General features: G+C 42.6%; 1 protein-coding gene and 2 long non-coding RNA genes across 9 annotated transcripts in view; 1 reads left to right on the top strand and 2 right to left on the bottom strand.

Annotated features, from left to right (window-relative positions):
* Nucleotides 1–3989, bottom strand: part of LOC109528458 (uncharacterized) — a 23863-nt gene extending 19874 nt beyond the window's left edge. For both annotated transcript variants that reach the window (XR_002170682.1, XR_002170684.1), the window contains exons 1-4: nt 2985–3989; nt 2642–2782; nt 2430–2522; nt 1594–1664 (exon numbers count right to left, since the gene is read on the bottom strand). This is a non-coding gene — a long non-coding RNA (uncharacterized LOC109528458). The remainder of the gene's footprint in view (nt 1–1593; nt 1665–2429; nt 2523–2641; nt 2783–2984) is intronic.
* kif26ba (kinesin family member 26Ba) overlaps nt 1–26239 on the top strand; it is a 73289-nt gene extending 47050 nt beyond the window's left edge. For 2 of the 6 annotated variants that reach the window (XM_019890882.1, XM_019890929.1), the window contains exons 6-28: nt 2460–2675; nt 2995–3088; nt 4707–4852; nt 5367–5483; nt 6074–6260; nt 6383–6572; nt 8359–8530; nt 9226–9543; nt 9612–9782; nt 10897–11029; nt 11155–11386; nt 11652–11753; nt 11892–12019; nt 12247–12426; nt 12502–12770; nt 12974–13619; nt 13971–14842; nt 15383–15615; nt 15697–15846; nt 16024–16250; nt 19133–19380; nt 20495–20645; nt 21884–26239. In XM_019890882.1, coding sequence (XP_019746441.1) covers nt 2460–2675; nt 2995–3088; nt 4707–4852; nt 5367–5483; nt 6074–6260; nt 6383–6572; nt 8359–8530; nt 9226–9543; nt 9612–9782; nt 10897–11029; nt 11155–11386; nt 11652–11753; nt 11892–12019; nt 12247–12426; nt 12502–12770; nt 12974–13619; nt 13971–14842; nt 15383–15615; nt 15697–15846; nt 16024–16250; nt 19133–19380; nt 20495–20645; nt 21884–22032 — 5331 coding nt within the window. In that variant the 3' untranslated portion in view covers nt 22033–26239. The remainder of the gene's footprint in view (nt 1–2459; nt 2676–2994; nt 3089–4706; nt 4853–5366; nt 5484–6073; nt 6261–6382; nt 6573–8358; nt 8531–9225; nt 9544–9611; nt 9783–10896; nt 11030–11154; nt 11387–11651; nt 11754–11891; nt 12020–12246; nt 12427–12501; nt 12771–12973; nt 13620–13970; nt 14843–15382; nt 15616–15696; nt 15847–16023; nt 16251–19132; nt 19381–20494; nt 20646–21883) is intronic. The other 4 variants (XM_019890910.1, XM_019890920.1, XM_019890901.1 and 1 more) reach the window with 4 other exon arrangements.
* Nucleotides 6454–9215, bottom strand: LOC109528464 (uncharacterized). The gene is made up of 3 exons (XR_002170687.1): nt 8566–9215; nt 8374–8494; nt 6454–6540 (listed from the first exon to the last, which is right to left on the bottom strand). It is a non-coding gene; the product is annotated as an uncharacterized LOC109528464 (long non-coding RNA).
* Nucleotides 26240–26523: the final 284 nt, after the last annotated feature.

The following is a 26523-nucleotide window of genomic DNA, read 5'->3' on the forward strand; positions in this document are numbered from 1 at the left end:
AGACATGCAAAGTGTTGACCTGGCGCTGCCTCTGCTCAGTTCACCTGAGTCACCAGAGTTGTATATTTATTGTTTCACATGTGAGTGTGAAGCATTGTATTTAAATTGATAATTATTTTCATGTGAGCGAGACCCAAACACACACACACACACACACACACAGAGTTTATTGGACCAGCTCTCTTAAATGGCCCGTGGTCATTTAATGATGCAACCAAAGGAAAGCCTGTTAATGTGTTATTAGATGTGAGTGAGAAAGCGAGAGATGAATGCGCACATAAACAGCGACGCACTGTGTGCTAGGACCTCTTTGGATTTTATATCATCCTTTCAACAATATGGGATGCATAATATATTTTTATATGAGATAGCAGGCACCAGAGAAGCTTTTATGCTTTTACACTTCATAACCAGGTTGTCATTTAAGATGGGGTTGCTCAGTAAAGCGTGACCTTGTTCGGCTCCCTTATTGTTTTTGTCCCTCGTTTGTGAAATTGTGCATTCAAAATGAATAAAAAGTTGTTTTGTATTCATAGAAGGTAGCCATGGGCATAATGGTTGATTAATTGATCATTAGCCATTCTGTGTGGAAATGATTGTTGATTCATCATGTTTTGAAGCTATTGAAGCAACATGGAGTGCACTACTTGGTTTGAAGTGACGCTATTGATTCCATCCCATATTGTTTTTTCAAATTTTCTTGGTATTTTATTCCACTTAAACTGAATGAAACCAATGATTCAAAATGATTGATTACACTGGCCAACAAATATTTACAATTTATTTTTTAGTCAGTCATGCAAGTAAACGTTACTTTTTTTGCGCTGATTCTGAATCTGCCCTCATTTTTTTCTCTAGCTTATAGGGGTTTCGCCAAAATAATAATAAAAATAATAATATGTAACATGGTAATATATTTATATATGTACTGTATTTATGAATTAAGTGTTAGGTTCAGCAACAGGTGGGCTTGTTTCCTGAAACGTCATCGCTCTGATTTACAATGCACAGTAAAATCCTTACTGCGCAAGCATCTGTAAGTCAAACTTAAAAACAAAAAAATGAAAATATCTCTCAAACCTTATGTGCTAGGAAAAAAAAAACGACATTTTTGAAATCAGCGTCAACAATACGTTAAGGAGCACATAAAGCCACCTCTGATTAAAATTTGCTGCTGACTAGTGTTATTGTTAATATTTGTTATGTTTGCAGGTGAGGTCAAATTGTCGATCTGTCCACCCATCTATCGATGAAGAATCTATTATCTTAAAGACCCCATTAAGTCAATTCACAAATTTTTTTATACATGTTTAAAGATACTTTACTTTTCTAAAGACTGACAGCTATGTCGTCCCTAACAGTTGAAATATAGCATTAAACAGCTTTTCAGGGTTTTTTTTTTGTGGGCGTGGCTAAAACAGCACGGTGTTACACACGTGTCTGGCATGAGTCCCCTGTTCCCCACTATGTAAGAACTTGAGTCCCTTCTTCGTATCACTGGTTATCCTTCATATTGCCTGTTATGCTGTCTGATAAAGACACCCTATTTTCTAACAATATAATCATATATCGTGACTTAAAAAGAAAACTCACCATGCTCCGTTCCAAAGAAGCTCCGCATGTTCCGTCTACTTACATTTGGATTCAGTTGTGTTCACGTCTCTCTTTAAACAAAAGAAAACATTGATATTATTGTTTCCTTTGACAAATAATCATGAAAATGAAAAACTTACAATAAATCATAGGCAGTATAATCACAGAGGCCCACTTGTCAAGATGTTTATAAATAATGAATATTTCCAATAAAACCAGAGGAGGATGGCAATGCGTCAATATTACACCCACCATATTCACCATATATTTTCTTTTCTTTTGCCATCTTTGAGTATATTTCAAGATGAAACAAATGCGTTTCCACATAAAAAAAAAAAAGAGTGGATTGCATTTGTGTAATATTGCGAGTGATCCGAAGTGATGACGCAGCATGTTGCACGCTCAGCTGTCAAAGCAAACAATGGCAGCTGTCAACCACTTAAATTGAGGCTGCGAAGGTTCTGATGGGAGTGGGTGGAATGGAAAAACTGCTAAAATATGATTTTGACAGTTCAAGACCAGTCGGAAAGGGGCGAGGGGGCGTGACGAAAACTGATGGAATATATTATATTTGTAGTTGTTCATGACAACCAATTGTTTGCATACAGCTTCAGAATTTATCTTCATATTCTCCTTAGTCAATAAACTATTTAAATGGAACTCAAACTATAATCTCATAGTGATTTCTTTCGAATACATGAGAATGTCCAAGAGATGCTCATACAGTGTGGCTGATCTTGGTAAAAATACGAGTGTGTCGTTCATTGAATTGTGCAAGGGTACCTAATAATGTGGCGAGTGAGTGTATCCACAGAATACTTTTCCAAGATTAATACCTTGTGACATTTCTTCTTGGTGGCCCTCAGGTGAAAGTGATGGTGCGTGTGTGTCCGGCGTCTCAGTCCAACCTGGCGGAGTCCAGTTCCTTCCTCAAAGTCGACCCGAGAAAGAAACAGATCACCATCATGGACCCTTCAACCAATCAGACACCAAGCATCGCCTCTCAAAAGAGAGTGGGGTCCAGCCAGGTCCCTCCCAAGATGTTTACCTTTGACGCCGCCTTCCCTCCTGATGCGTCGCAGGTCAGTGGGTGGCCCGACTCATCGGTACCTCAACCTGCCACCCATCATACACTTCTATCCATATTCTTCTATCCATCTGTGCATCTGTCTTGTGATCCATCTATCATCTGTTGTTGTCTGTCCATCTACATGAATTTATATATTTATCATTCATCAGCCTTATCTATTTTTATCCATCCATCCGTCCATCCATCCATCCATCTCTTGTCTCCGTAGCAACATGAGAGTGTTGAATGCTAACCGCACATTGGGTTTTGTCAGTCTGTTGACGTCAGCTCTAATTGGTTCTTCGTGACTGTCCTGCCTTACCTGTTGCTAGGCGGAAGTGTGCGCAGGAACGGTTGCCGAGGTGATTCAGTCGGTCGTGAATGGAGCAGACGGATGTGTCTTCTGTTTTGGGCACTCCAAGTTGGGTAAGACACACACATAGGCATGCACGCATGCGCATGAACGCATGCACAGATGTGCAAGAGAAAATACAGCGCGCCTCGACTGGCCCTCATCGATCAGCGCGAGAAAGCAGAGGATTAGTGTGTCTTTTTGGGCCTAGTCTGTCTCAGTCTTCCTAATCCTCCTGAACGCAATCTTGAAAGGGTCGGGACCTCTCACTACAGACTAAAACATGTCGCAAATAACATGCATGTGATTCTTTCATGTCCCACTACAGAGATGACCACTAGTGCACTTTGAGAATCACTGTACGAGAATATAAATATGGACGATGGACAACCTTGGGTCAACCCCTGCCGTGTTAAGACATTATGTGCAAGGGGCCCAGACACGGTCTTATGCTTGTCACTTCTCAATTGTTACTTGATAAATGGCGAGCGAGTCGTTTTATTTCGTGGGTGAATCCATCAAACAGCAGTAGGCTTTGCTCTTTCAATCAATATTACCGTTCTACGAGGTGATATTGCGCCGTGCCGACCTCCTGAGTTGGAATGGCTGTAACAACAGATGTGCGCTGGTGTAGTCCCCCTACGGCCATCCATAGTAATGAGGCTGCATTACAAAGGCATTAACTTTTTCACTAATTAAAATAGGGAAAGTAACACACTGAGCATTTACAATGGGCTCTGTGGCTCTTGGCTGTGGACACACGCTGGCTCTCAGTCTGCTTTCATAAAGTAAAGTTTTCGACGAACATAGAGAAATGTCTCCAAGTCCAAATGCGACTGAATTCATTGGAGGACCTTCAGGAATGCAACTAATTCCTACTTGCAGAAATGATGGCAATGTCTGTAGTGGACTAATTGAGAGAAAACTCACATAGGCACGGGGAGAACATGTAAAACTCGACATGCGGAGGCCAGGGCCGAATATGAACCCGTGGCGGCTGTAAAGCTGGCAGACGCGCTAAGTGGCGCGAATGTCAAACTATAGACAACATGCAGTTAATGAATATTCGAAATGAAATGTCACGTGTGTATTGAACTGTCTCACTTTTTTTGAACAGGTGTAATAATTTGTCTTTTCGAAGGGTGAGAGACCGCGAGGGGAGAATCAATATCAACTATCGATATTAGTGACTTGACGCACACGGACAAGAACTTGATTCATATGTCTGGTGACGTGATATATTTAAAAAAAAAAAAAATAGATTGTACCGTTTTACGAGTAGAGAATCTGCCCCGATTTGCCTTTTTATATTCTTCATTAACCTCGTCTCCTCACACAAAATCATTGGCATCACACTCGTCTCTGCGTGACAGATAAAATTCTGCTGTGACAGTGAGTCTCAATGGTGGAGGAAACCTTGCGGTGGAGGAGGAAAGAGAGAATATTGTGAATTCAGAGCGTTGCTGACAAGCACTTGATCCTCTACCGGGTCGCAGAACAAATTACACACACGACGGGCTGCTCATGTCCTTATAAGTCTTCATTAGGGCGTCTCACATATTTTTGTGGATTCCGATCTCCTCACAGCCACAGCAGGTGTGTGTGTGTGTGTGTGTGCGTGTGGCCAAGGGGAAAACACACACTTCATCCACACTGAATTTCACACACTGTCTGCCTGTCTGTCTGACGCAGGCAAATCTTACACCATGATTGGCCGCCACGACTCCCTGCAGACGTTAGGTATCATCCCCTGTGCCATCTCCTGGCTCTTTAAGCTCATCAATGAGAGGAGGGAGAAAACAGGGGCGCGCTTCTCTGTCCGTGTGTCCGCAGTTGAGGTAAGCGTTGCCCCGGTCCATGTCAGCATGTTTGGGCTCCTTTCCACTGGGGTACCAGCTGCGGGGGCACAGAACCAAAATGGCGGCGCGAGACACACTGCTGGGTGTTAATTTGGAAGGGAAGGCAAAGTGTGCCATTTTTCAAAGAAAGCTTGAGTCTTCCTTGTCAGAAAGAGACAAGTTGTTCCTTTGGGTTTTGCGAGATGATATAAGGAACACTACAAACATGCACACTGACTACTTTTAGAATTTCATGTCTTGCATTCCCACTCGACAAAGAAGAGTGGGACAATTGTTTTCAGCGTTGACATGGAAGTGATAAAAAGAGAAAAAAAACCCTTCACAAACGTACATGTCAAAAGACACTTTTGTTGGCATTTTTAGGACCAAACTATCCAAATTTGGCCAGGTTTCACTAAAAACAGTGGAAACTGCCTTTCGTGAATTACAGTGAAATGTGTCATGATACTGGACATAACTTTACTGTTTGTTGATATGGGCGCTCTTGTGAAAGGTTTGGGGCAAAGACGAGAACCTGAAGGATTTACTCTCAGAGGTGGCCACTGGCAGCTTGCAGGATGGACAGTCACCTGGCGTCTACCTGTGCGAGGACCCCATCTGTGGCATGCAGGTAAAAAAACACCTCTATGCAAATGAGCCTCAATCTGAACAATGTCTAATTCACGAAAACCCAGCAGTCATAACCACATCCTGTTTTGGTTGAGCAAACAACATCAATAGGAAGGTGGTGTCAAATCTTTTGAGCGAGGGAAAAGCAATGTGAAGGAACGCTCCGACATGTACCAGACGTGTTGTCTGAAATTAGGACGCCCACAACCTGACCCCCCCATCCCCCAACCTAATAATTTCGTGCTCTGAAAGATGGCAGTGCAGCCCTGGCCGGTCCAATGACAGTGCCGAACAAATGAAAACTGTGTTCGTTTGATGTTATATGGTTATGGGATTAGGAGGTGTGATACAAGCACAGCTGTGAAATCCCTCACTAATCTGACATAATCTCATCAGTAATGATACCCCACAGTAAAGCAAGCGCACACACTCACACACACCCACACATTAAGAAAGTGTTAATTGAATATGGCAATCATACAAGCGCCTGCTGGGTGGCGTACATCGCAACATTAATATTTTACCCTCTCCTCTTGTCGGACTGTCTGTCTTCTTAAATCCCCATTCGCTCTTTTCCCGTCCTCACCACAGCTCCAGAACCAGTCCGAACTGCGTGCTCCGACGCCAGAGAAGGCAGCCTGGTTCCTGGACGCGGCCATCGCGGCCCGCCACAGCAGTCAACATCACGACACCACCGAAGAAGACCACAGGAATTCGCACATGCTGTTTACATTGCATATTTACCAGTACCGCATGGAGAAGACAGGCAAGGGAGGAAGTGAGTTCTCAAGAATCAAATCTAAAATACGCTGCAAAACAGCTCTCTTGTTTTCAGATGTTTGTTTAACATTCCCCTGCACGTCCCCTAAACACTTCATTGAATTATTGCCACCTTGCAAGTGTCGGGAGGTCGCAGTCGCCTCCATCTGTTGGACCTGGGCAGCTGCGATGTCGGTGTCCTCGAGGGCGGGGCGGTGGGGAAAGGCAGGGAAAATTCTTCGCCCAGCTCGGCACCTCTTTGCCTTTCCCTGTCAGCTCTCGGCAACGTGATCCTGGCCCTGGTCAACGGGAGCAAGCACATCCCATACAAGTAAGCTTCAATGTGGAAGTCACCTGCAACCATAATGAGGATAAGCACAATAGAAAATGGATAAAAACAGATGTTAATGAATGAAGGAAATATAGTTAAAAGTGCAATCGTAATTATGGTCTTGAGTCTTTTAACATTTATGTTGGCCACGTTTGAAAGAAAAAAAAAAGTCGTCCAATTATTGTCTCGTCCCGAAGCATTTAGGTATTTCAGTGAGTACCTTGCACAAGGTTAACAGATTTTAGAGAGCCGTAGTGGAATAAAGAAAGTGGCTTTTTTTTTTGTCTCCCAAGGTTTTAGGGAGTCAATGTCAGAAACAACACCTGCTGTTGCATATTCATCACTGTGGTTTGGTGATGAGAGCTGCAAGGCACTAGAAAGATAAATAGTTGAAGAGAACAAAAGGCAGAGGACAAATGGCAAGAGAGAGAGAGAAAAAAAAAGCAAACATTTTTTCAGTATAAATTAGCGGTTGTACACTATGCAAATCTCTCTGTCTACCTTTCCTTTTATTCCGTGTCCTTGTTCTACCTTCCTTCCTGCCTTCTTCTTGAGGCTATGTGGCTGTGTGCGCCGTGGTGGGATAATTAAATCACCAGCACTTACATTTACATGGTCAAATAAGATCACTGAAGTTGGAGTCGTAATTTGGTGGCTGGAGCTAATGCGGGATTGGGATTTAGACTCCACAAGACTCAAGTGAGAGCATGTCACTTCAAGGCTATAGTGTCGGATTACTTGATAGCAATTCATTATTAAATGCGTTTGGTGAGGCTTTGGCCATGTTTGACAGGAAGCCACGTGTAGCTTGGCTATATGGTCTTTTAATGAATACAGGTGACAATTGTAAAAAAAAACAACAAAAAAAAAACACCACAAACAAAAAAATAATAATTATAATAATAATATATATTTTAAAATCATAAATAAAATCAAGATTTATAATGAGCATGTACACAACACAGAATGGCACAAATATGTCTCTTAAGGGTTAATGGCCATTGTTTCTCAAGTTCATGACAAGTCTACCTTGTCATTGCTTGTCATTGCTTGCAGTGGCTCACTGCGCACATTGCACAGCCGGATGATCACTCACAGCACATCACTCTCCAAGAAGGCATCGTGTGGTGAAATGACAGTACAAGTATTAAAACGAGACTGAACTGTTTTGTAAATCTTTAATAAATGCTTGCGAATTTAGTTTCGCCACTCTCTGTTGCTCTCTCTTGTCTCTGAGAGGGAGAGAGAAGCATTAGTTGAACCCTGAGGCAGTAAGAAGGAGTAAAGAGAAGAGGTCAAGACTAATGTGTTTGAATGCAAACCTGTTTTCAAGAGATACGACTGCAAGATGTGTGATTGTTTTTTTAAGGGGGAATAGCGGCAGGAGATCTACAGTATGGTCACGGCACATGTATTGTATCCACAAAAAAACGGCATGTAGGGCCTCAGTAAGACACTTTTTTTGATAAGCACACTCTCAGGCTCCAGTCTGCAAATTTAATCTCTGAAAAAAAGACAAAGATAAACTTCTAATATTAGTCTGCCTAATATCTGCAACGCTTCTCTTAAAACCTTTGTGCTTGCTCGTACTAATCCAAAAATAGAACAGAATGATTAGCATGAAGTTTGCCTCTCTAATCTGTTCTGCCTCTCAACTCTTAATCTATTCGCATAATCTACCACTTCAAAATGTTTACAGGTTTTATCAGTCATGCTATGAATAACCCTTCGAATGACCTCATCAACGTATACCGTGTACAATACTGTCGTGTGTGTCGGTCACAAGGGACAGCAAGCTGACCATGTTGCTGAGGGAGTCGCTAGGCAACATGAACTGCCGCACCACCATGATCGCTCACATCTCGGCCTCGCCGGCGGATTTTTCGGAAAGCCTCTCCACCATCCAGATCGCATCCCGCGTCCTACGCATGAAGAAGAAAAAAACTAAGGTCACCGTGGTGAGTCTAAATAAAACATTTGCCTCATTCATTACATTTCAAAGGGAACTGAACTGGAGCGGTGCGCCACCACACCTAGCTGCTGGCCCTGTGGTGCAAGAAGCAGAACGGTGTTCGTTCTGTGCTGTACGGGGCAGGGAAGCCCTCTGGCTCCAAGTGAATAATGACACAGCATAATTCAAAAAGGGAAAAGTTTATTTTAAAATGGGCTTGGAGAGAGACGTGTTGCTAGGCAGAAGTCCCATGAAGACTGCTAAGCAACAAGTGGCCATGAAAATGTTGAAATAGGAAGTTTATGTAACTTTTAGTGTCGGTGCACTCAGATGGAGAAAAAAAAGTATTTTTAAATGACTTTGTCTTAACATAAAATAACACTGCTCCCATCTCCAAAACTTTTGAGTGACTCAATAAAAGAAAAGTCAATTTAAAAGTATTCTTTTGTCTAAAAATGAACACAAAATCCAATTGCTGTCATTAGAATAAACAATATTCTCTCTTCCCAAAACGGGGGTGATCAAATGATCTATAAGGCTGCAACACAGATGAGATATTTATATCCGTTTCTTGGATGAAGACAGTTAAAAATAGATTTGTTCATTCTTTCTTTGTCACTCTCCTATGAAGTGCAAATTGAATATAACACCTCGTCGAAAAATAGAATTTTCTGTCTTCCTGTCATCGTCATCTGTCCTCAGCAGTACACCTCCAGCTCCTCTGGAGGAGAGAGCTCCTGCGAAGAAGGCCGCATGCGTCGGCCAACCCATTTGCGGCCTTTCCATCACCGCGGCGACCCCAACTCAGACCTCCCTTTGCTGCGCCTGTCCAGCGACCAGGACGAACAATACTCAAGTAGCGAGCAGTCATGCGACACCGTCATCTACGTGGGTCCCAACGGGGCCGCTGTGTCAGATCGAGAGTTGACAGACAACGAGGGTCCGCCGGAGTTTGTGCCGATAATTCCCGCCCTGCTGCGAGCAAAATCAGAGACGCTACAAAGTCAGGCGGTCCAGAAGGTAAACGACGTTTGGGTCACAATCCGACATAAATGATTTGACGATTGATTCCTCAAGTTCTGCTTCAGCAGGTGCAGCCCGAGCCTGAGAGCCAAGACCAGCACGGTGGACCATCTCAGGCTCAGTCGATACTAGGACAACCTTTGGCTCCTGTGCCTGAGGAGGGGGCCGAGTGCCTAAAATGCAACACCTTTGCTGAGCTGCAGGAGAGACTGGACTGCATTGATGGCAGCGAGGAGGTGAAGCGCACCATCATAATACTGAGACATTAACCTGCTTATGAACAATCGAGTGACAAAACATTTGGAGATTCTGTATTGTAGGAAACCTTATGAGTTGTGTGCCTTTTGAGGGTTAATACAGTGGTACCTCTACTTACAAAATTAATTGGCTCCGGAAGAAATTTCTTACCTAGAAAATTTTGTAAGTAGAGACGCGTTTTCCATGTAAATGCCCTAATCCGTTCCAAGACCCCCAAAATTCAGACATACCGGTAAATGTTTTATAAAGCATAAAAATGCATCAAAATATGTAACAAATACATGTTACAATTAGATTTTTGCACAATAAATGAGAGTTGTGCATAATGTAAAAAACAAAGAATAGAGTAAAGAATAAAAATGATGGCCATTTAACTTTTAACTTAGTCCTCACTGGGTTTTTTTGCCCCCTTTTAGTTCATGTCCTCTCTCAGAAGTGGTTTTTCCTTGGGGTTTTGTAAAGGACCAATCCATGCTTTTGTCGGCTTTTAACGATCCTTCGAAAATGTCCAAGGCAAACATCAGCATTGTGTGTGATCGCCCAACTAGTGAATACTTTTTCTGGGTGATTGACATTTACGTAAAACTATCGTAACACCTCATGGGCGAATGATGAGGACGCTTCATCGACACATATCTATCTATCTACACACAGACACGTAGAGTAGAGGTCCGTCTTAGCCAATGGGATACCAGGATGATTCTGGGTAATTGCCAATGGCAGAGCAGCTATAAGTATTTTGCGTTCAGGAAACTCAGAGCTGCGAGTAGCAGCCCAAACTGTATTTTTACCTTTCGTATCTTGAAATTTCTTTCGTAACAAGAGGCAATATTTTCCTGTTGAAAATTTTAGACGAAGAGACGTTCGTAAGTAGAGGTACCACTGAATGATGTTTTCCCATAAGCTGTGCTGGGCAGCACTGAAGCCAACTATGCCAAATCCAAGCTGCACCATCTCCACTGTGTCAGGCTAACAAACCATCAAAAGAAATAAAATTCCACCCATGCCTACAGTTAGACTGCGCTTTATGCTAGCCTTGCACACGGAATGAAAATAGAGCCCGGAATGTTCTTTGTCATTCATTCTGTTCAGGTGGCAAAGTTTCCCTTTGAGGAGGTTCTGGTCTGTAAACAAGGATCCAAAGATCCACGTTTCCCTTCTGAGGATTCAGTCACTCCCGCTGAGAATTCCTCTGTTGCTACATTGGACATAGAGGCCAAAACAGGTGAATTACTTTACATTAAAATAACATAGAGTGCCATTGGCGTCTTTGTTTTCTCTGTGTGTAAACAATCTGTCACCAACAATATGAATTTCATTACCAAAGTAAGTGAAACATTACTCCCCCAGGAGGTCCAGTCCAGCTCACTTCATCCTCGACAGAACATTCTAGAAGGAAGACCAATGAAGAGCAGCTGCAAGATATCAAGGAGGTGGTGGAGGAGGCGGAGCTGGCTCAGACCATTATCCACAGTCTGGCTCAGAGTTCCGGGTCCAGCTTCGTGTCTGGCAGTAGGAATGTGGCAGGAAGCAATGCATCAAACCCCCTTCACAGGTCCAAGGCCTCACTCCAGCATGACAAGTGAGACAAGATTGAGTCATTACATTGGGACTTCCCATCAAGAAAATTATGAAAAACATTTCACAGAATGCAGTTCAAACTACAACCACAATAGTAAAGCAAAATTAACCAAAATGTAGTTACAGTTGCAACCAAAATTGAACATTATCATGTTGATCAAAGGGTTATACTTGATCTCATTTGAGGTGTGCACAATCAAATTTCTGAAGGTATTTTGAACCTATTTTGAACGTATTTTGAAAATAAGAATATCTCATCTGGACAGCCGTGAAAATCTGACCATGGGAGTTAACACTGAGGGGAAGACACGACCACTGGGATCCCCACGCCTTGGAATCGCCAGCCTGACGAAAACCTCAGAATACAGGTGAAGTTCAATATCAATAATAAAATGAAGTACAGTTTTAATCACGTAATAATCTTGTATTCAGTTTTCTGTGATGCTCCTTGTACTTGCATGTGTACTTACAAATAAAAATGCAGTCAAACTTCTGGGTGTCACCAGGCCTCCATCCTCGCCGTCTCAGCGGTGTAAAGTGTACACTCAGAAGGGAGTGATACCAGCAACATCCCCACTGGCTTCACACACTTTGGCTCAGGAGGGACAAGCAACAGAAGCCTTGACCTCTGACAGTATGTCTTTCTACATATCTCCTGATTGTATTTTTATTCGCTTGATTGGAAGAAAATTCACATATTAAAAAGTCCAGAGTCTTTCTTAAGTCATCAACTGGCTGGTGATGAGTCCAGGGTGGACACTGCCTCTCGCCCCAAGTCAACTGGGATTGGAGGAGTAGTAAAAAAAAAAATACTTGCCGATCAATGGGGCATATTAATAAATGATATCAATATGTTTGCAGACAGCTTGGCTGCAGACAGCGGTCGTTCCTCCACAGAGTGTCCACTCTCCAGAACATCTCCTGTTGGTATGAGTCCACAAGTCAAAGATCCAACTCCATCCCTGTCTACCAGCTTGGGCTCCGCAGAAACACTCTGTGATGATGACGTCCCTCCGATACCCTTGGATACACATCGGGATGGTGAGTGAAATACTTCTCTGCTTCAACAACTGAAGGGTCTTGAGGTCTGAAATGATACACACTTGACCACTGCAGGACTAGCTGGACATCACTTGCTGTGTGACGAGCTATCAGTATACACAGGGGCTGCAGGAGAAGAGGAGGCACTCGATGACACAGCTCTCATGATGACACAGCGTCTGACCTGTCGCCCACCGAGCATTATCAGCTTCAATAGTGACTGCTACTCTGTGGACGCCCAGCCCTGTGGAGTTCTCACGAGTCCCGTTGAGGATGGAGCTGCAGAGAGCTTTCATGCGATTGCAACAAGCTCTGCGGTTACAGAGGTTGTCGCCATGGCAGAGGTGAGTGTGCTTGACACACGATGTTTGATATTTAGTTTGACAGACACCTAGTGAAAAGTTGTTAAAATAAATATGGAGGCAGTCATCCCATTGCTGCCAGAACTTCTCGTTTTTGGGCATGTGTCTGCTTTTTATACTGGGACACAAACTGTTCTGACCACGGAGTAAGGTTCTTTATTCTTGTCAATTAAATTGTTCCACAGGTGACAATGGCCAAGCTGCACATGGAGGGGGATACGATAGCCTCGGTGATGACCCCTATCGCCTCCTGGATGAGTGATCTGAGTGGGTGCAGTGAGGGTGATCACTCACTTCACAGTTTCAGCCAGTCCCAAAGTCATCAAGGGGAAGCCTTGGCTGAACACAACCTAATTTCCTTGGGACTAGATGGGTCAGGAGATAATGGAAGCAGTGGATGTTTTAGAAGAGGGAGTTTAGATGGAGTAATGTCAGAGAACAGAGGGGCGAAGGGAACGCAAACCAAGGACAGTTTGAGAAAAATGCCTCCATCTATGGCTAAATCGACCATCCAGTCTTTGACAGCACTTGGGAACCACTCTACCTTCAAGACCCCCATCAGTACTCACTCCTGTGTAGCTATCAAACAGATGGCCATGCAGGAACCTACTCTCTGCTCCTCACCAACAAAATTCAACACACAGCAGTTGGCTTCCATTTCCAGTGAGATGAACTTTGAGGACCCTTGGCTGGTGCGTGTACTGGAGGATGCGAGGCCCAATGAGGAAGTCAGGCCAGTGAAGAAGACTGATGCGGAGCATTCAAAGAGCCAATCAGGGCAGAGGACTGAAACTGCTGGAATTGGGAACCTTGAGAATTTGTGCAGGGATGGTAAGAAAATAGCTATTTCTTTTGCATCTCCCAAGCACAAAATGAGAGGTTTTGTTTCGTTTAAACTTTATTAGCAGGTTGATTAGTTAGCAAGACTACTCAAAATAAGGCGTGATCAGTAATGTCCATCCCAGAAATGGTACTCTGCGTCGAGTCACAATGTCTTGTGCCATCCTTCAAGAAACAAGAAATAGCCTGTTAACTTTCAACCAAAAATCAAAAACGCCATAAAAATTTCAGTTCGACCTTGGTCGAGGTCTTTTCTGATTCTTAATCACGTTAACAATTCCAGATTGTCTGTGAAAAGTTGATTACAATTGGCATAATTGCTTTCAATTCTTTTGTCTACAGTTGAAGAACATGGTGGGTCGAGTTCAAGCGGAGAGGTGGTATCATCTCCAGACTCCTTCAAGAGAGTGGTGGATGGTTGTGAGATGGTCACTGGTGTTGCTCAAAGAGAATGTCTGGCTGATACCTACAACCCAGAAATCCACCGAACCGCCAGTCTCCCTCGTGCCTGGCATCGTCTGAACCGCCATGACGGCTTAGATAACACAACTGAGTACAAGAATTTTGGTACCACCTCTTCAACACCCTGCAGTCCGCGTGCCACACTTGACCGCCGGGGATCAACTGGAAAACTAGGCTTTTTCTCCCACAAGAAGAGTGGGATCCCGCCTTTGCCACCTGTACGCAAATCCAGCCTTGACCTACGTAACAGGGCAGCCAGTCCACTACACCAGCCCATCCATGAGGTCTCAATGCCGGGCAGCTCTACAGATGAACCATGTGCCATGAGACAACATGTCTCCAGTATAGACAGTGGTAGACTCTTTAGCGCTAAGCTGGAGCAACTTGCAAGCAGAACTAACTCTCTTGGCCGAGCCCACAGTGGATCGCACCACTATGACTGCTTCTCCCTGGAAAGGGCTGAAAGCCTCCGAGGGGGAGGATCGAAGGGAGATGGCTCCATACCCCGTACCGGTCGCAGTCTCACTCGTGCCGGAAACGGCTTTGGAGGTAGTTCTGGTCCGAGCAGTGCCCCGCAGTCGCCTGCCAAATCAAGCGGTCAGTCAAAGATCTCAGCTGTCAGTAAGCTGCTGATGAGCAGTAGTCCCAAATCCAGGAGTCTGTCTGCCTCCAGCACCAAGACTCTCAGCTTTTCTACGAAGTCTCTGAGCCAAGCCTCCAGTAGAAGCTCAAGCCTTCCCCCAAATGGAAAAGTATGATTTAATTTGTATCGAGATTGCACCAATACAGTGATACCATGACTTCCGATTGCCTCACTTCACAAGTTTTGAGACCATCGCTTGGTCACTTGTTCTGCTTTGGGTTGTGAGCCAAAATTTACGTCACAACCGAGCTTCAGACATGCTGCTGCTTGAGTTACATGAAAAGAAAAAAAAAAAAAAACGGACACCAGAATCAGACGTTTACTGAACAGGACAAACAGTCAAACATACTCAGACAAATTGAAAACACAAGAAACTGCAGAAGGCAAAATCTCCAAATGCCCGCATGCAGACTAACTGGGGAGGTCCCGGACATCACTTATGGTGCTTTTTGCGTGCCGGTCATGAAATCATTATCACATTTTATCCAAATAATTTAAAATGCAAGTAATTTGAGTTCTAAGCTCGGTCACGAAATGAATTAAACTCAAGTAAGTCAAGGTAGCACTGTAGTTTATAAATTCAGATCGATGCCTGTCGCCTATGAAATACCCTCAATCTTTGTCCTCAGCTTTGTGTCTGCTTCCACAGCCACAAAGCACCATTCAGGGCCCTGTGCAGCAGCAGGGACCCTCTCCTGCATCCTGGTCTACGCAGTCTCTGAGCCGCAGTCGAGGGGGAAGTTTGGCTGCCAAGCTGCCCCTGCGGGCTGTTAATGGCCGTATCTCAGAGCTTCTCCAAGGAAGTGGAGGTTCACGTTCCAGGAATCATGCCCATGCAGGGGGTGCAGATTCAGCAGAGGAGAAAGTAGTTGGAGGGACAAGGTTGGCCAGTTTTAACCTATCAAAAGATTTTCTCTTGAGTAGCAATAGATGGACCTTTAACAATGTGTTGTTACATCGCAGTGGAGGGGCACTGGTAGCAGGAGGTGTTCCTGGAGGAGGGCCAGGGGAGGAAAGGACATCAGCGGTCCAAAGCCTTCCCTCTCCCTACAGCAAGATCACTGCTCCACGAAAACCGCATCGCTGCAGCAGTGGCCATGCCAGCGACAACAGGTATTTGGAGAGGTGTCATCGAAGGCAACCTTTAATACAGCTTTTTCGGTAAAATCCTTTGATCCATTCGGTACTTCAGCTTTTGTTGTAACCTAAGATGTCTCGTTGGTAAGGCCAACTTTTTATCTTTCCCTAAATACTATTTTCTAAACAATACCTTATTTTGGCGTCTACCAGCAGTGTCCTGAGTGGTGAACTGCCTCCGGCCATGGGTAAGACGGCCTTGTTCTACCACAGCGGAGGCAGCAGCGGCTACGAGAGCATGCTAAGAGACAGCAGCGAGAACACAGGAAGTACTTCCTCGGCTCAAGACTCGCTCAGTGAGCACAGCTCGGCCACCACCTCCTCCAGACGCAGCTCCAAGAGCAACAAGAAGAGCAGGAGCAACACTGGACATTTAGGAGGTGAGGTGTTTGACTAGTTTTTTTCAGGATTGTGAAAATACATAAATAAAATGAAATAAAATGGAAATGAAATTTCACGGTGAGCAAATGTGCAGCCTTGGGTTTTAGTTTTCCTACATGCGATAATGTTATTATGACCAATTGCACTTTCTAAAGGTCGGCCATTTTTCAGCAACCCTCCAGTTACTTCCCCTTATTACCTTTTTATTGATTCAGTATTCATGATTAATTGAATGGGCAATTGGGGAGGGACTGGCTTACCATTGCATGCAGGGCTTTGCTGCCATAAATTACAGCCAACAAAAGAAAAATTATGAAAAATTCGGTCACAATGTCAAAGCCATTTCCTTACATGCAAGTTTCTCTCACTGAGCATAAATCACCGAATGGTCTGAAAACAATCCATAAGACTTCCCTATTCAATTCTACTGTATTGTATACAAAAGGGCCAATTGTAAAGTTGACGGTTACACAAAGTATTAGAGCTACACTGAAACTAGAAATAAAAAGGTGTGTGTGTGTGTGTGTGTGTGTGTGTGTGTGTGTGTGTGTGTGTGTGTGTGTGTGTGTGTGTGTGTGCGCGCGTATGCGTGCGTGTGCAAGGAATGTGCTTGCACAAGGAGTCAGGTAGGAAAGGTGACCTCGACCAACCATGTGTGAAATGATAGAGGGGAACTGCTGCTGCTGGCTATAATGAATCTACATTCACTAGTACATTACGCAGGAGCCTTAATATGGCTGCCAAATCACACACTATTGCTTGAGCATGACGATGGATATGTGCATCAACTCACTTTTGAACTCAGTGTGCGTCTGGCGTCTGATTATTAATTTAAATTGGAATAACCTTTTCTGCATGCTAGTGGGGTGCAGAATTGCCTCCTGCCAAGCGGTGCCAAGTCTAGATTTGCTTGCATTTTTGAAGGCTTTCTCAGTATCCAAAAAAGTGTGCTCTGACATCAAGCCAGTAGCAGAAGTGAGCTGTAGTAGAGATGCAATATGAGCACGATCCAGCAAATGCCATTCACTTTTCCCGCCAGGAGCTCACTTGCACTGAAATTAGATCCACTTATCATTCCAATTTTTATTCCGTGTCCCCTCCACTGTCCTACCTTTTCACCAGCGAGAGCCTAATTCTATGTCGCTGCTTCCTACTACACTTCCCCTTATTACCTTTTTATTGATTCAGTATTCATGATTAATTGAATGGGCAATTGGGGAGGGACTGGCTTACCATTGCATGCAGGGCTTTGCTGCCATAAATTACAGCCAACAAAAGAAAAATTATGAAAAATTCGGTCACAATGTCAAAGCCATTTCCTTACATGCAAGTTTCTCTCACTGAGCATAAATCACCGAATGGTCTGAAAACAATCCATAAGACTTCCCTATTCAATTCTACTGTATTGTATACAAAAGGGCCAATTGTAAAGTTGACGGTTACACAAAGTATTAGAGCTACACTGAAACTAGAAATAAAAAGGTGTGTGTGTGTGTGTGTGTGTGTGTGTGTGTGTGTGTGTGTGCGCGCGTATGCGTGCGTGTGCAAGGAATGTGCTTGCACAAGGAGTCAGGTAGGAAAGGTGACCTCGACCAACCATGTGTGAAATGATAGAGGGGAACTGCTGCTGCTGGCTATAATGAATCTACATTCACTAGTACATTACGCAGGAGCCTTAATATGGCTGCCAAATCACACACTATTGCTTGAGCATGACGATGGATATGTGCATCAACTCACTTTTGAACTCAGTGTGCGTCTGGCGTCTGATTATTAATTTAAATTGGAATAACCTTTTCTGCATGCTAGTGGGGTGCAGAATTGCCTCCTGCCAAGCGGTGCCAAGTCTAGATTTGCTTGCATTTTTGAAGGCTTTCTCAGTATCCAAAAAAGTGTGCTCTGACATCAAGCCAGTAGCAGAAGTGAGCTGTAGTAGAGATGCAATATGAGCACGATCCAGCAAATGCCATTCACTTTTCCCGCCAGGAGCTCACTTGCACTGAAATTAGATCCACTTATCATTCCAATTTTTATTCCGTGTCCCCTCCACTGTCCTACCTTTTCACCAGCGAGAGCCTAATTCTATGTCGCTGCTTCCTACTACATAATGAAGTCAAATATTTCTTCTTGACCTTTCTTTGCCACACTTAGACAGCAGCTTTAAAAAAATAAATAAATAAAATGGATATCAACCCAAATCCGTGAATGGCAGTTTGTGTATTTGTGCTCAGTGATTTGCTTGTGAACAGTGCAGGGTATACCCAGCTACTGACCAAAAAATGGGATCAATTCCAGCCAGGGTTAAAATAGTTTAAGATTTTTCATTGTAATTAATTTTATTTCATTTTCACTTTTATTTTTTAATTCACTTTGTTTTAAAGCAATTTTATTTTGAAAAATGTGTTTTAGTTTCACTTTCGTTATGTTCGTTTTAGTAGGAGTTTTTTAATATGTCATCATGCAAAGAACGTACTGTCTAACTTTTTTTTTTGCCATCGTCAGAATCGGAATCAGAATCTGATTGCCTCTTTCAGACAGGCATGTTTGCGATATCTGCATCGGATTTTGGAGAGTTATTTCAACCGAAAATCTAACATTGGGGGAACAAAAACAGGTAGTTATTCGCGTGAAGATCATGAGCGAAAATGTTTTTTTTTTTTTTTTTTCAGGTTTAGTTATTGTGTTGGTTTTCGTTAACTATAATAACCTGACGAACAGTAATTTGTGATTTGATCTTACTGCAAGGCAGACTTGCTACATTACAAATACAATCTAAAAATCACACTTAATTTATGCGTACTTTATACACAAAAACATACTGGTCATAGCCTCTATGTCTGTAACACTGTATAAAACCGTTTCTCAATTATAACATTTTTAGGTCTCCAGCGTCGTCGGCTGATTCCGGCACTGACCTTGGACTCCTCCACATCTCCTCACCGCACCGTCAAACAGGCAGCCACGTCCTCTTCTTCCTCCTCCTCCAGCCCAGGTGCATACTGGGTGGATGGTCCGCTGGGGCCGCACGCCTCTGCAAACCCACGAGGTCCGGGAGCCGTGGCGGAGGCCTTTGAGATCAAGGTGTACGAGATTGATGATGTTGAGCGCCTGCAGAAGAGGAGGGACAAGGTGGGGACCAAAGTTCGATACAGACAAATATTTTAGTATTACCCTGAGTGGCAGACGTCAATATTTGTGGGTGTTTACTGCTGTTTTAACTGCACATTGTAATAAAATTATTCAGCAACATTACGATGTGAAGGTCATGCCACATCATCTCAGTCAGGTTGAGGTCAGGACTCGTGACTAGACCATTCCAGAGAGCACGTGTTCTTCTGTTGAAGCCCTTCAGCTGTAGATTTACTTCGACCATCTGCTGGTGATTCACCCTCTTCAGTTAAGCTTCAGATCGTCTTGAAGTCTTCGGCAAAACATTTTAGGAACTCTGTCCTGGTCCAGTGTCTGAAGTAACAAAGTGCTCCCAATCCATGATGCTCCCTGCACCATAGTTCACAGTTGGGATGAGGGTTTTGATGGCAGTGTGCTGTGTTTCTTTTTTTTCACTCCACACATTGTGGTCCTTCCAAACAACGCACCCCCAGCAGTTTTTTTTTGACATATTAGAAATGAAATTGCACCTCTATTACCGTAGGTGGCATTGGCTCTATCATTGTCAGAGTTCACAAGTAGTATTAGCTCCTCTGCAGAGGTGGAGGTGTGATTACAACAATTTCGTAGATAAATGACACTATATATAGTTGCAGAGGAGTGTTGGGGGGTGGGGGGGTGAATCATAAAATATTTCCTTTTTCTGGGGGGTTAACAAAAATAATTGAGAATCACTGGACCAAACTCATTTATAGCCAGAATATACAACACACAGATACTTATTTAGTATGACAGACTTTAATTATTGATGAGGAATTAATTAAATCAAAGCACAGTGTTTGAAAGTATTCACATTTTTAAGCAAATGTCACACATTGGATGCCAAATGCAATTTCTGCTTTAGGGTTGGACTGCCATAAATTAATCTGATGCGAAATGATGGCACGGTGATGTTTGACGGAATATAAAAGCATGAAATTCTTGTCCTTTTATTCAGGGAATTACTTAAACTTGAGTTCAGTGTCCCTCGGTAGCCAGCAGAGCTCATAGAGAGGAGTCTGTGAAGTGCGATTGTATGCAAGCGTGTGAGTACTCAATAGATCGCGCACTCACTTTGTAGCCATGTGTGTGTCAGGGGGCGGTGTACGTCAATGGCAAGCTTCGCCTGCTGGAGCACCGTCAGCAGCGCATCAGCGAGGTGCGAGCCAAATACCAGTGCTTGAAGAAAGAGCTGGAACAGACCAAACAGCACCTGATGCTGGAGCCTCACACATGGACCGCCGAGTGTACGTAAACGACATCGTTTTAAACTGAAACCGGTAAAGTCTATGCCATTCATTGACACAATGGCACAGTGGTTCCGAGGACGTTATCTACTGTAAATTGTGATAATGAACTTGCCTCAGCATCCTCAATAGCTAACGTCATGGTGACAACTCGGCGGAGAAGCTTTGAGTCGATCTCGTACGCATGGAGACGTGATGAATGTGGCACTCTGTGTGACTTTGCTTGAGGGTTCATTGTTAGGGCAACAACGTCAGGGCTCACAAACTGGATGTGCTGCTTTTCCTCGGATGAATGAGGATGGGAATGCAGGAACGTCATCGGACTCGGCCAGAAGAGTCTCAGTGCAAGCGCATCAAGAGGGACATTACAGTTGGGTTAAAGTGCATAAAAGCCTCATTACAAAGATGAAGTGGGGCAAAAAAACCCCCAAAAAACAAGCAGTGGCCTCCACTGATGTCACTGAATGAATACAAAGTAGCACTTAATGCTATGATGAAACACTCAGTGAGGATCGCTGATTGGTTTGATGTAAATGAAAATCTTGCGGATGATTTAACACTCATCTGGTGTCAACTTAATTTACCACGAAGCAACATTTTGCACTTATTTGTTGAAGGAGTTCGAGTCAGTCGTCATCTCGCCAAGAAGTCGGTGGAAGAATGACATTCATCCCAACAGGAACATTCATAGAATTTCAATTCAGTACAAAAAATATTATTATTACATGGCAGAAATCCCCAGATACCATGTATATCCACAACCATATATGGTCTGAGAAAACATGTTGGAAATCAGGAAATGAATATGATGCAAGAGATCAATAGTCCAGCTTTGTGACCCGAATTGTGTGTTTTTCAAGATTAGATTTTTTTTTTTTTTTTTTTTTTTTTATCTTGAGTTGGTGCAAAATGTTTTGATGTAGGTGCTAAGCTGTGGCAGCTAACTCAAATGAACTTCAAACATAAAATAATGTAGAGCCCCAGATATTTAGCAATAAATATTTCAAGCATGTGACTCACTGACAACACGAAAAACTCTTTCGCAGGATAATTGCGGACTCTATCTGGTTCAAACTGGAGATAAATTAGGCCAGTCGAAAAACTTTCACCTCCAGTCACTAATGACCAAATCTGTACTTGTTTGTAGGCTAATGTTTGGTAATTTACTCAGTCACTTTTTTCACAAATTACCTTTGAACCAGAAGCTTGACGATGTTTTCGCTTCTCTTCTCATTCAGTCGAGCTCCAGCAGGTGTACGAGGTGGACTCACTGGAGTATTTGGAAGCTCTGGAGACGGTGACGGACAAACTGGAGAATAGAGTGAACTTCTGCAAAGCTCACCTGATGATGATCACTTGCTTCGACGTGTCATCCAGACATCGGTAGCTGCGCAGCGGGATGGTGCAACACTTTTTCTGTCAATATAAAAACTGCTCCCAAATAAATGCTTCTTGGCTGGAATATAAAAAAAATAAATAAAAGGGGGTCGGGGGGTTCTTGTGATGAACTGATCCAATAACCCCCACTCCGTCTCCACTTGAAGGTAAGCAGGACTGGTGATGGATGAATCAATTCGAGATGTACTGAGATAGCTAAACGGCCATTGGAGTGAGCCTGTCTGTTCATCTGGAAGGACAGAAGAGCTGAACAAGCAGTTTACGAGGAAGCTTTCAAACAACCAACTGGTGGCAAAGGACCCATACTGCCATTGCTCTTTTTTTGTTGATTTTATAGCATCTTATATACGGAGCTGAAACAAGTAGGAAACAGGAATCCGGGGCTCACGGCATGCCCCGTTGTGCAGTCATTAAAAAAGACCAAGAGCAGGTCAGAGTAAAAAGGACAAATCAACTGGATGAGAAAAAGTGCCTTGATAACATTTCAATAATAACAACAGTACATACAGTTCGGTGCTAACATAGTAAAACATACAAAAAGATGAGTATCTTTGATGGATTCATTGCAGTCTGGAAATATGACACAACTGTGGGTCACTATTTCCATATACGGTCAAAATCCTAATGGGCAGGGTTCAAGTTATGCGGGAGCCGAGGCCCAGAAAGTAAATTCATCCATCTGTGGGGGTCTATTACGATCTATCCATCTATTTTCTATGGCACTCGTCTTCATTATGGTCACGGGTGAGCTGGAGCCTAACCCAGCTGACTGCAAACTCCAAAGGTAGAATAGTGTTGCCTTGAGAGATGAATTGACTTCATACATGAGCATGTTTGCCACTCAAAACACTGCTATCTCAAATTATCTTTCCTTATTGTCGTGAATAGAAATGCCATGAAAAAAACGTTTCTGAATGAAGAAAATATCATGCCTTTACTTTGTGAAAACATATAATTAAACCAGAAATGGCATGTGAAGAATTACGATGAATTCATTGCGGATCCTTCTGGTGTGTGCGACAAAGAGTTTCACTCAGCTGCTGTAAGTGACTCACTTATCTGCAGTGAAAATAATCATTTTTAGCAGAGATTAAAGAATATATGCCTGCGGGTATTACTATCTGTCCACATGTGTTGCTGTACCATTTGTGTTCAAATAGCCATTCTTTAAAGCGTTATAATAATTATGACATTGCCCTTTATGTGTTAGCATTAAGCTAGTGGACTTAGAGGTAAAGTCATGTGGTGGTTTATGATTAGTTTGACAGTAAACTCATCGGGAGTTCATTAAACGGCGTGAAAGCTCTTTTTCTGAGGATTTATTCACTTTGCCAGGCTATTGCATGTTGTGAACTGAGCCACTCCCACTATACAGTACTCACATCTCAAAAGTTTTTGATAGCAAGTTAATGCAAAAAAAAAAAAAAAAAACATCCAAACACCAATTTGTATCTCGAAAAATTCGGAAGTCGGTTAACCCCGATCCGAAGGCAACACTGTACTATGTATATTAAAAACTGGGCTCTACAAACCTAACAGAGTGATGTTGTTTGTTGTGTGCCACCCTGTCAAGCTAACGCTTAACTCGAACCCTGCTTCTACAGGACGTTTACATTGGCCAAGAGACCTCAATTAAATAACCTAAATAAAAGGAAACAAATTAAACGGAATCAGGTTATTTATACTATAAATACATTTAAAAGGGACCAAATATGTGATGGAACTTAAGTCAGCACACAATGTTAAAAAAAAATAATAATAATCTTGTTTATTTTGGTGTTGTTTTATGCTTGACTTTTTACTCTCAAACGTTCCTACGCTGCTAACTGATGTAAGGATGTGAAGGCTTTTCCGTGTCCGCAAAGCAGCGCAGGAATGTTTCTTTCCCCTCGGCGCATCCATCGATCGACGCGTGTCTGTTATTTGTATCCGTGTTGGTTCTGCTCTATTTGTAAAGACACTCAGTGACTTGTCAATGTATGTGTATGTGTGTTTTATAATAACCAAAGGCAATGGGACCATGTAGAGATTCTAGCCGCATTCAGTATGACTTTGGGGGGATATGATGCGTCTTCGCGGGTACCGCTCACGTCGGCGAAGTTTTCCCGACATTATGTCATGGATCTGCAACACTTCCGCTCATGAAGCGTTCGCACAGACGTCATGTTCGCAATTAGTGAAAGCCTCGGAGGCAGTAAATTGGGGTAAGCCATGAAAGAGCTATTAGCCATGGAAAATAGAGCTTACGTTTAATTGAATAACGCCGTTAGATAAGTACTACATTCCTACAGTGCCATTATCGATGGGAGAAAGTGGCATGGTTTTGTCTAGGAAGGAATTATGGCCAAAAAGGTGATAGGTTGCGGCAGTGTAGTTCTGCCTGTCACCGCAAACAGAAATACTGACACGTATTAATATATAATGAAATGAATGCGATCTAAAGGGAGGTGGAAAAAGATGAAATTCAGAGGCAGTGATCTCTGCTGGTTTCTGTGTCTTCTACATGATTTGATATCCTTCTCGATGGTGCTTGAGATGTTTATGCTCTAAATGTTTGTACAAATATAAATCTATGGAAGAGTGATTTGTGTCAAAAATAACCTTTAAAAAAAATCTTTTACGTCACTATAGCAGCTTCGATACTTTACTACCCTCGTCCTTCTCCTGAGCGATTTATTTCTCAGTGTTCAATGGATGCCAAATGAGAGGAGAGAAGGTAACATCGGGTAGCAGGAAATAAACTGTGTGAGGTTTTGGACCTTTCCGTGGCTGGCTGACTAAGTGAAAGTCATTTATCTACACATGCGGAGGCAGACAGGAGGTAATCTCCTGGGAACGGCCGAAACGCTGAAGCATGTTTGATAAACTGGCCTTGTGATGTGTTTATACACAAGAGTGCGCAACATCGGAATGTTTCCTATTTTCTTTCTCATAGTGGATCAAAGTCTATTTATTTCAGCTATTGTGTATTTATTTAAGCCTTACCACGTTTAAAGGTTACTATGCATTTAAGATAAAAAAAAAGATAACTGTATATACTTTGCCAAACACATACTACATACTAAATATGCTTTTCAGCCCCAAAATGATTCCTACATTGGTCATACTTACTGTTAGGATGAATCTTTTTAGCTGAAAATTATACAATAAAGACAACCAACTGTAAAAGGTAATTAAAAAAATGCTATTCTCTCTCACTTTTAATACATTTCGGCAAATAAATAAATAAATAGAAATGAGTCCAAATTGGCTAGAAGTCAAAATACTTCATATGGTGCACTAAGGTAAAACAAACTGTTGGGGGGGAACCAAAAAACGATGGAAACATGGACTATCACATTCTGGTTTCATTTTCAGTTCAAATGTGTCCAAGGTATGAATAATTGGAGGATCAACTGTATATACTATGCACATATCAATTATATGCCCACCTTATATTTCTTTTGGCCATATTGAGAGTTGAAAACAAAACAAAAAAAAAAAAAAAAGAGGAAAATGCTTTGAAGAATTTGAGTATATGAAACAGTATTTACTCCAGTTAAGGAAACCCCATCCTCAAAGTCGGTTCATGGCCAAATATCTTTTTGATGTTTGTGGATGTCGGAATTGACAACTAGAAGTGATCATTTTGTTGAAAAATCAAGTTAACTCAAATCTCTGGTTACATTGTTCAATAGCTGTGTGCTAAATATTTTAACCAGAGATGCAAGCAAACGTTTTTAGATATGATATTTTGTTCGTTGCGCTGATTCTGAATCTGCCCTTGTTTTTTTTTTTCCTCGAGCACATCAGGTTTGCATTACAATAGTTATAAATTAAGAGTTAGGTTCAGCAAGTTTTTTGTTGTTTTTTTTTCTGAAAGGTCATTGCTATAAATTAAATGCATAGATCAAATTTGAAAATATCTCAAAAACCTCATGTGCAAGGAAAAAAAAAAAGCACATTTTTGAAATCTGCGTCAAAAATACAATCCGGGACAAATAAAGCCATCTCTGGTTAAAATATGTTTTTTGTCAGTCATAAGTGCCAATCTATAGAAGGGACGATTCAACAATGTCATAACGAGTGGAGGTCAGTGTGAAAAATTCTGAAGCACGCATGTGATATTCTCTGTGCATGATTGGAGTCTTTTTGACACAGCGTGTCGGTGGACAAACAAGATGGCCGAATGTAAATAAAGGAATGTATTCAACCAATTTGGTGCACAGTGTGGGTAGATTTTTTTTTGGGGGGGGGGGGGGAATGATGGTTTTTAATGTGAAGACCAACTGAATTTGTTTCCATTTGTTGGTGGTGTCTGGTGCTTCAAGTACGTGTGTGCGCATGAACTTGTTTTACCAGTTTCATAGAGACCCTATTAATTTTGGGGACATCCCTTTTGTGGGGCAACAATGCGGACATTAATACCCAGACTGAAGGCTGTCAATGACAGAGGGGTTAAATCGCTTTCTATGAGCTCTTTCTGCAGAGCAATGTTTTG

Source organism: Hippocampus comes, unplaced genomic scaffold (assembly GCF_001891065.2).
Source record: "Hippocampus comes isolate QL1 unplaced genomic scaffold, H_comes_QL1_v1.1 scaffold275, whole genome shotgun sequence".
Taxonomy (NCBI): domain Eukaryota; kingdom Metazoa; phylum Chordata; class Actinopteri; order Syngnathiformes; family Syngnathidae; genus Hippocampus; species Hippocampus comes.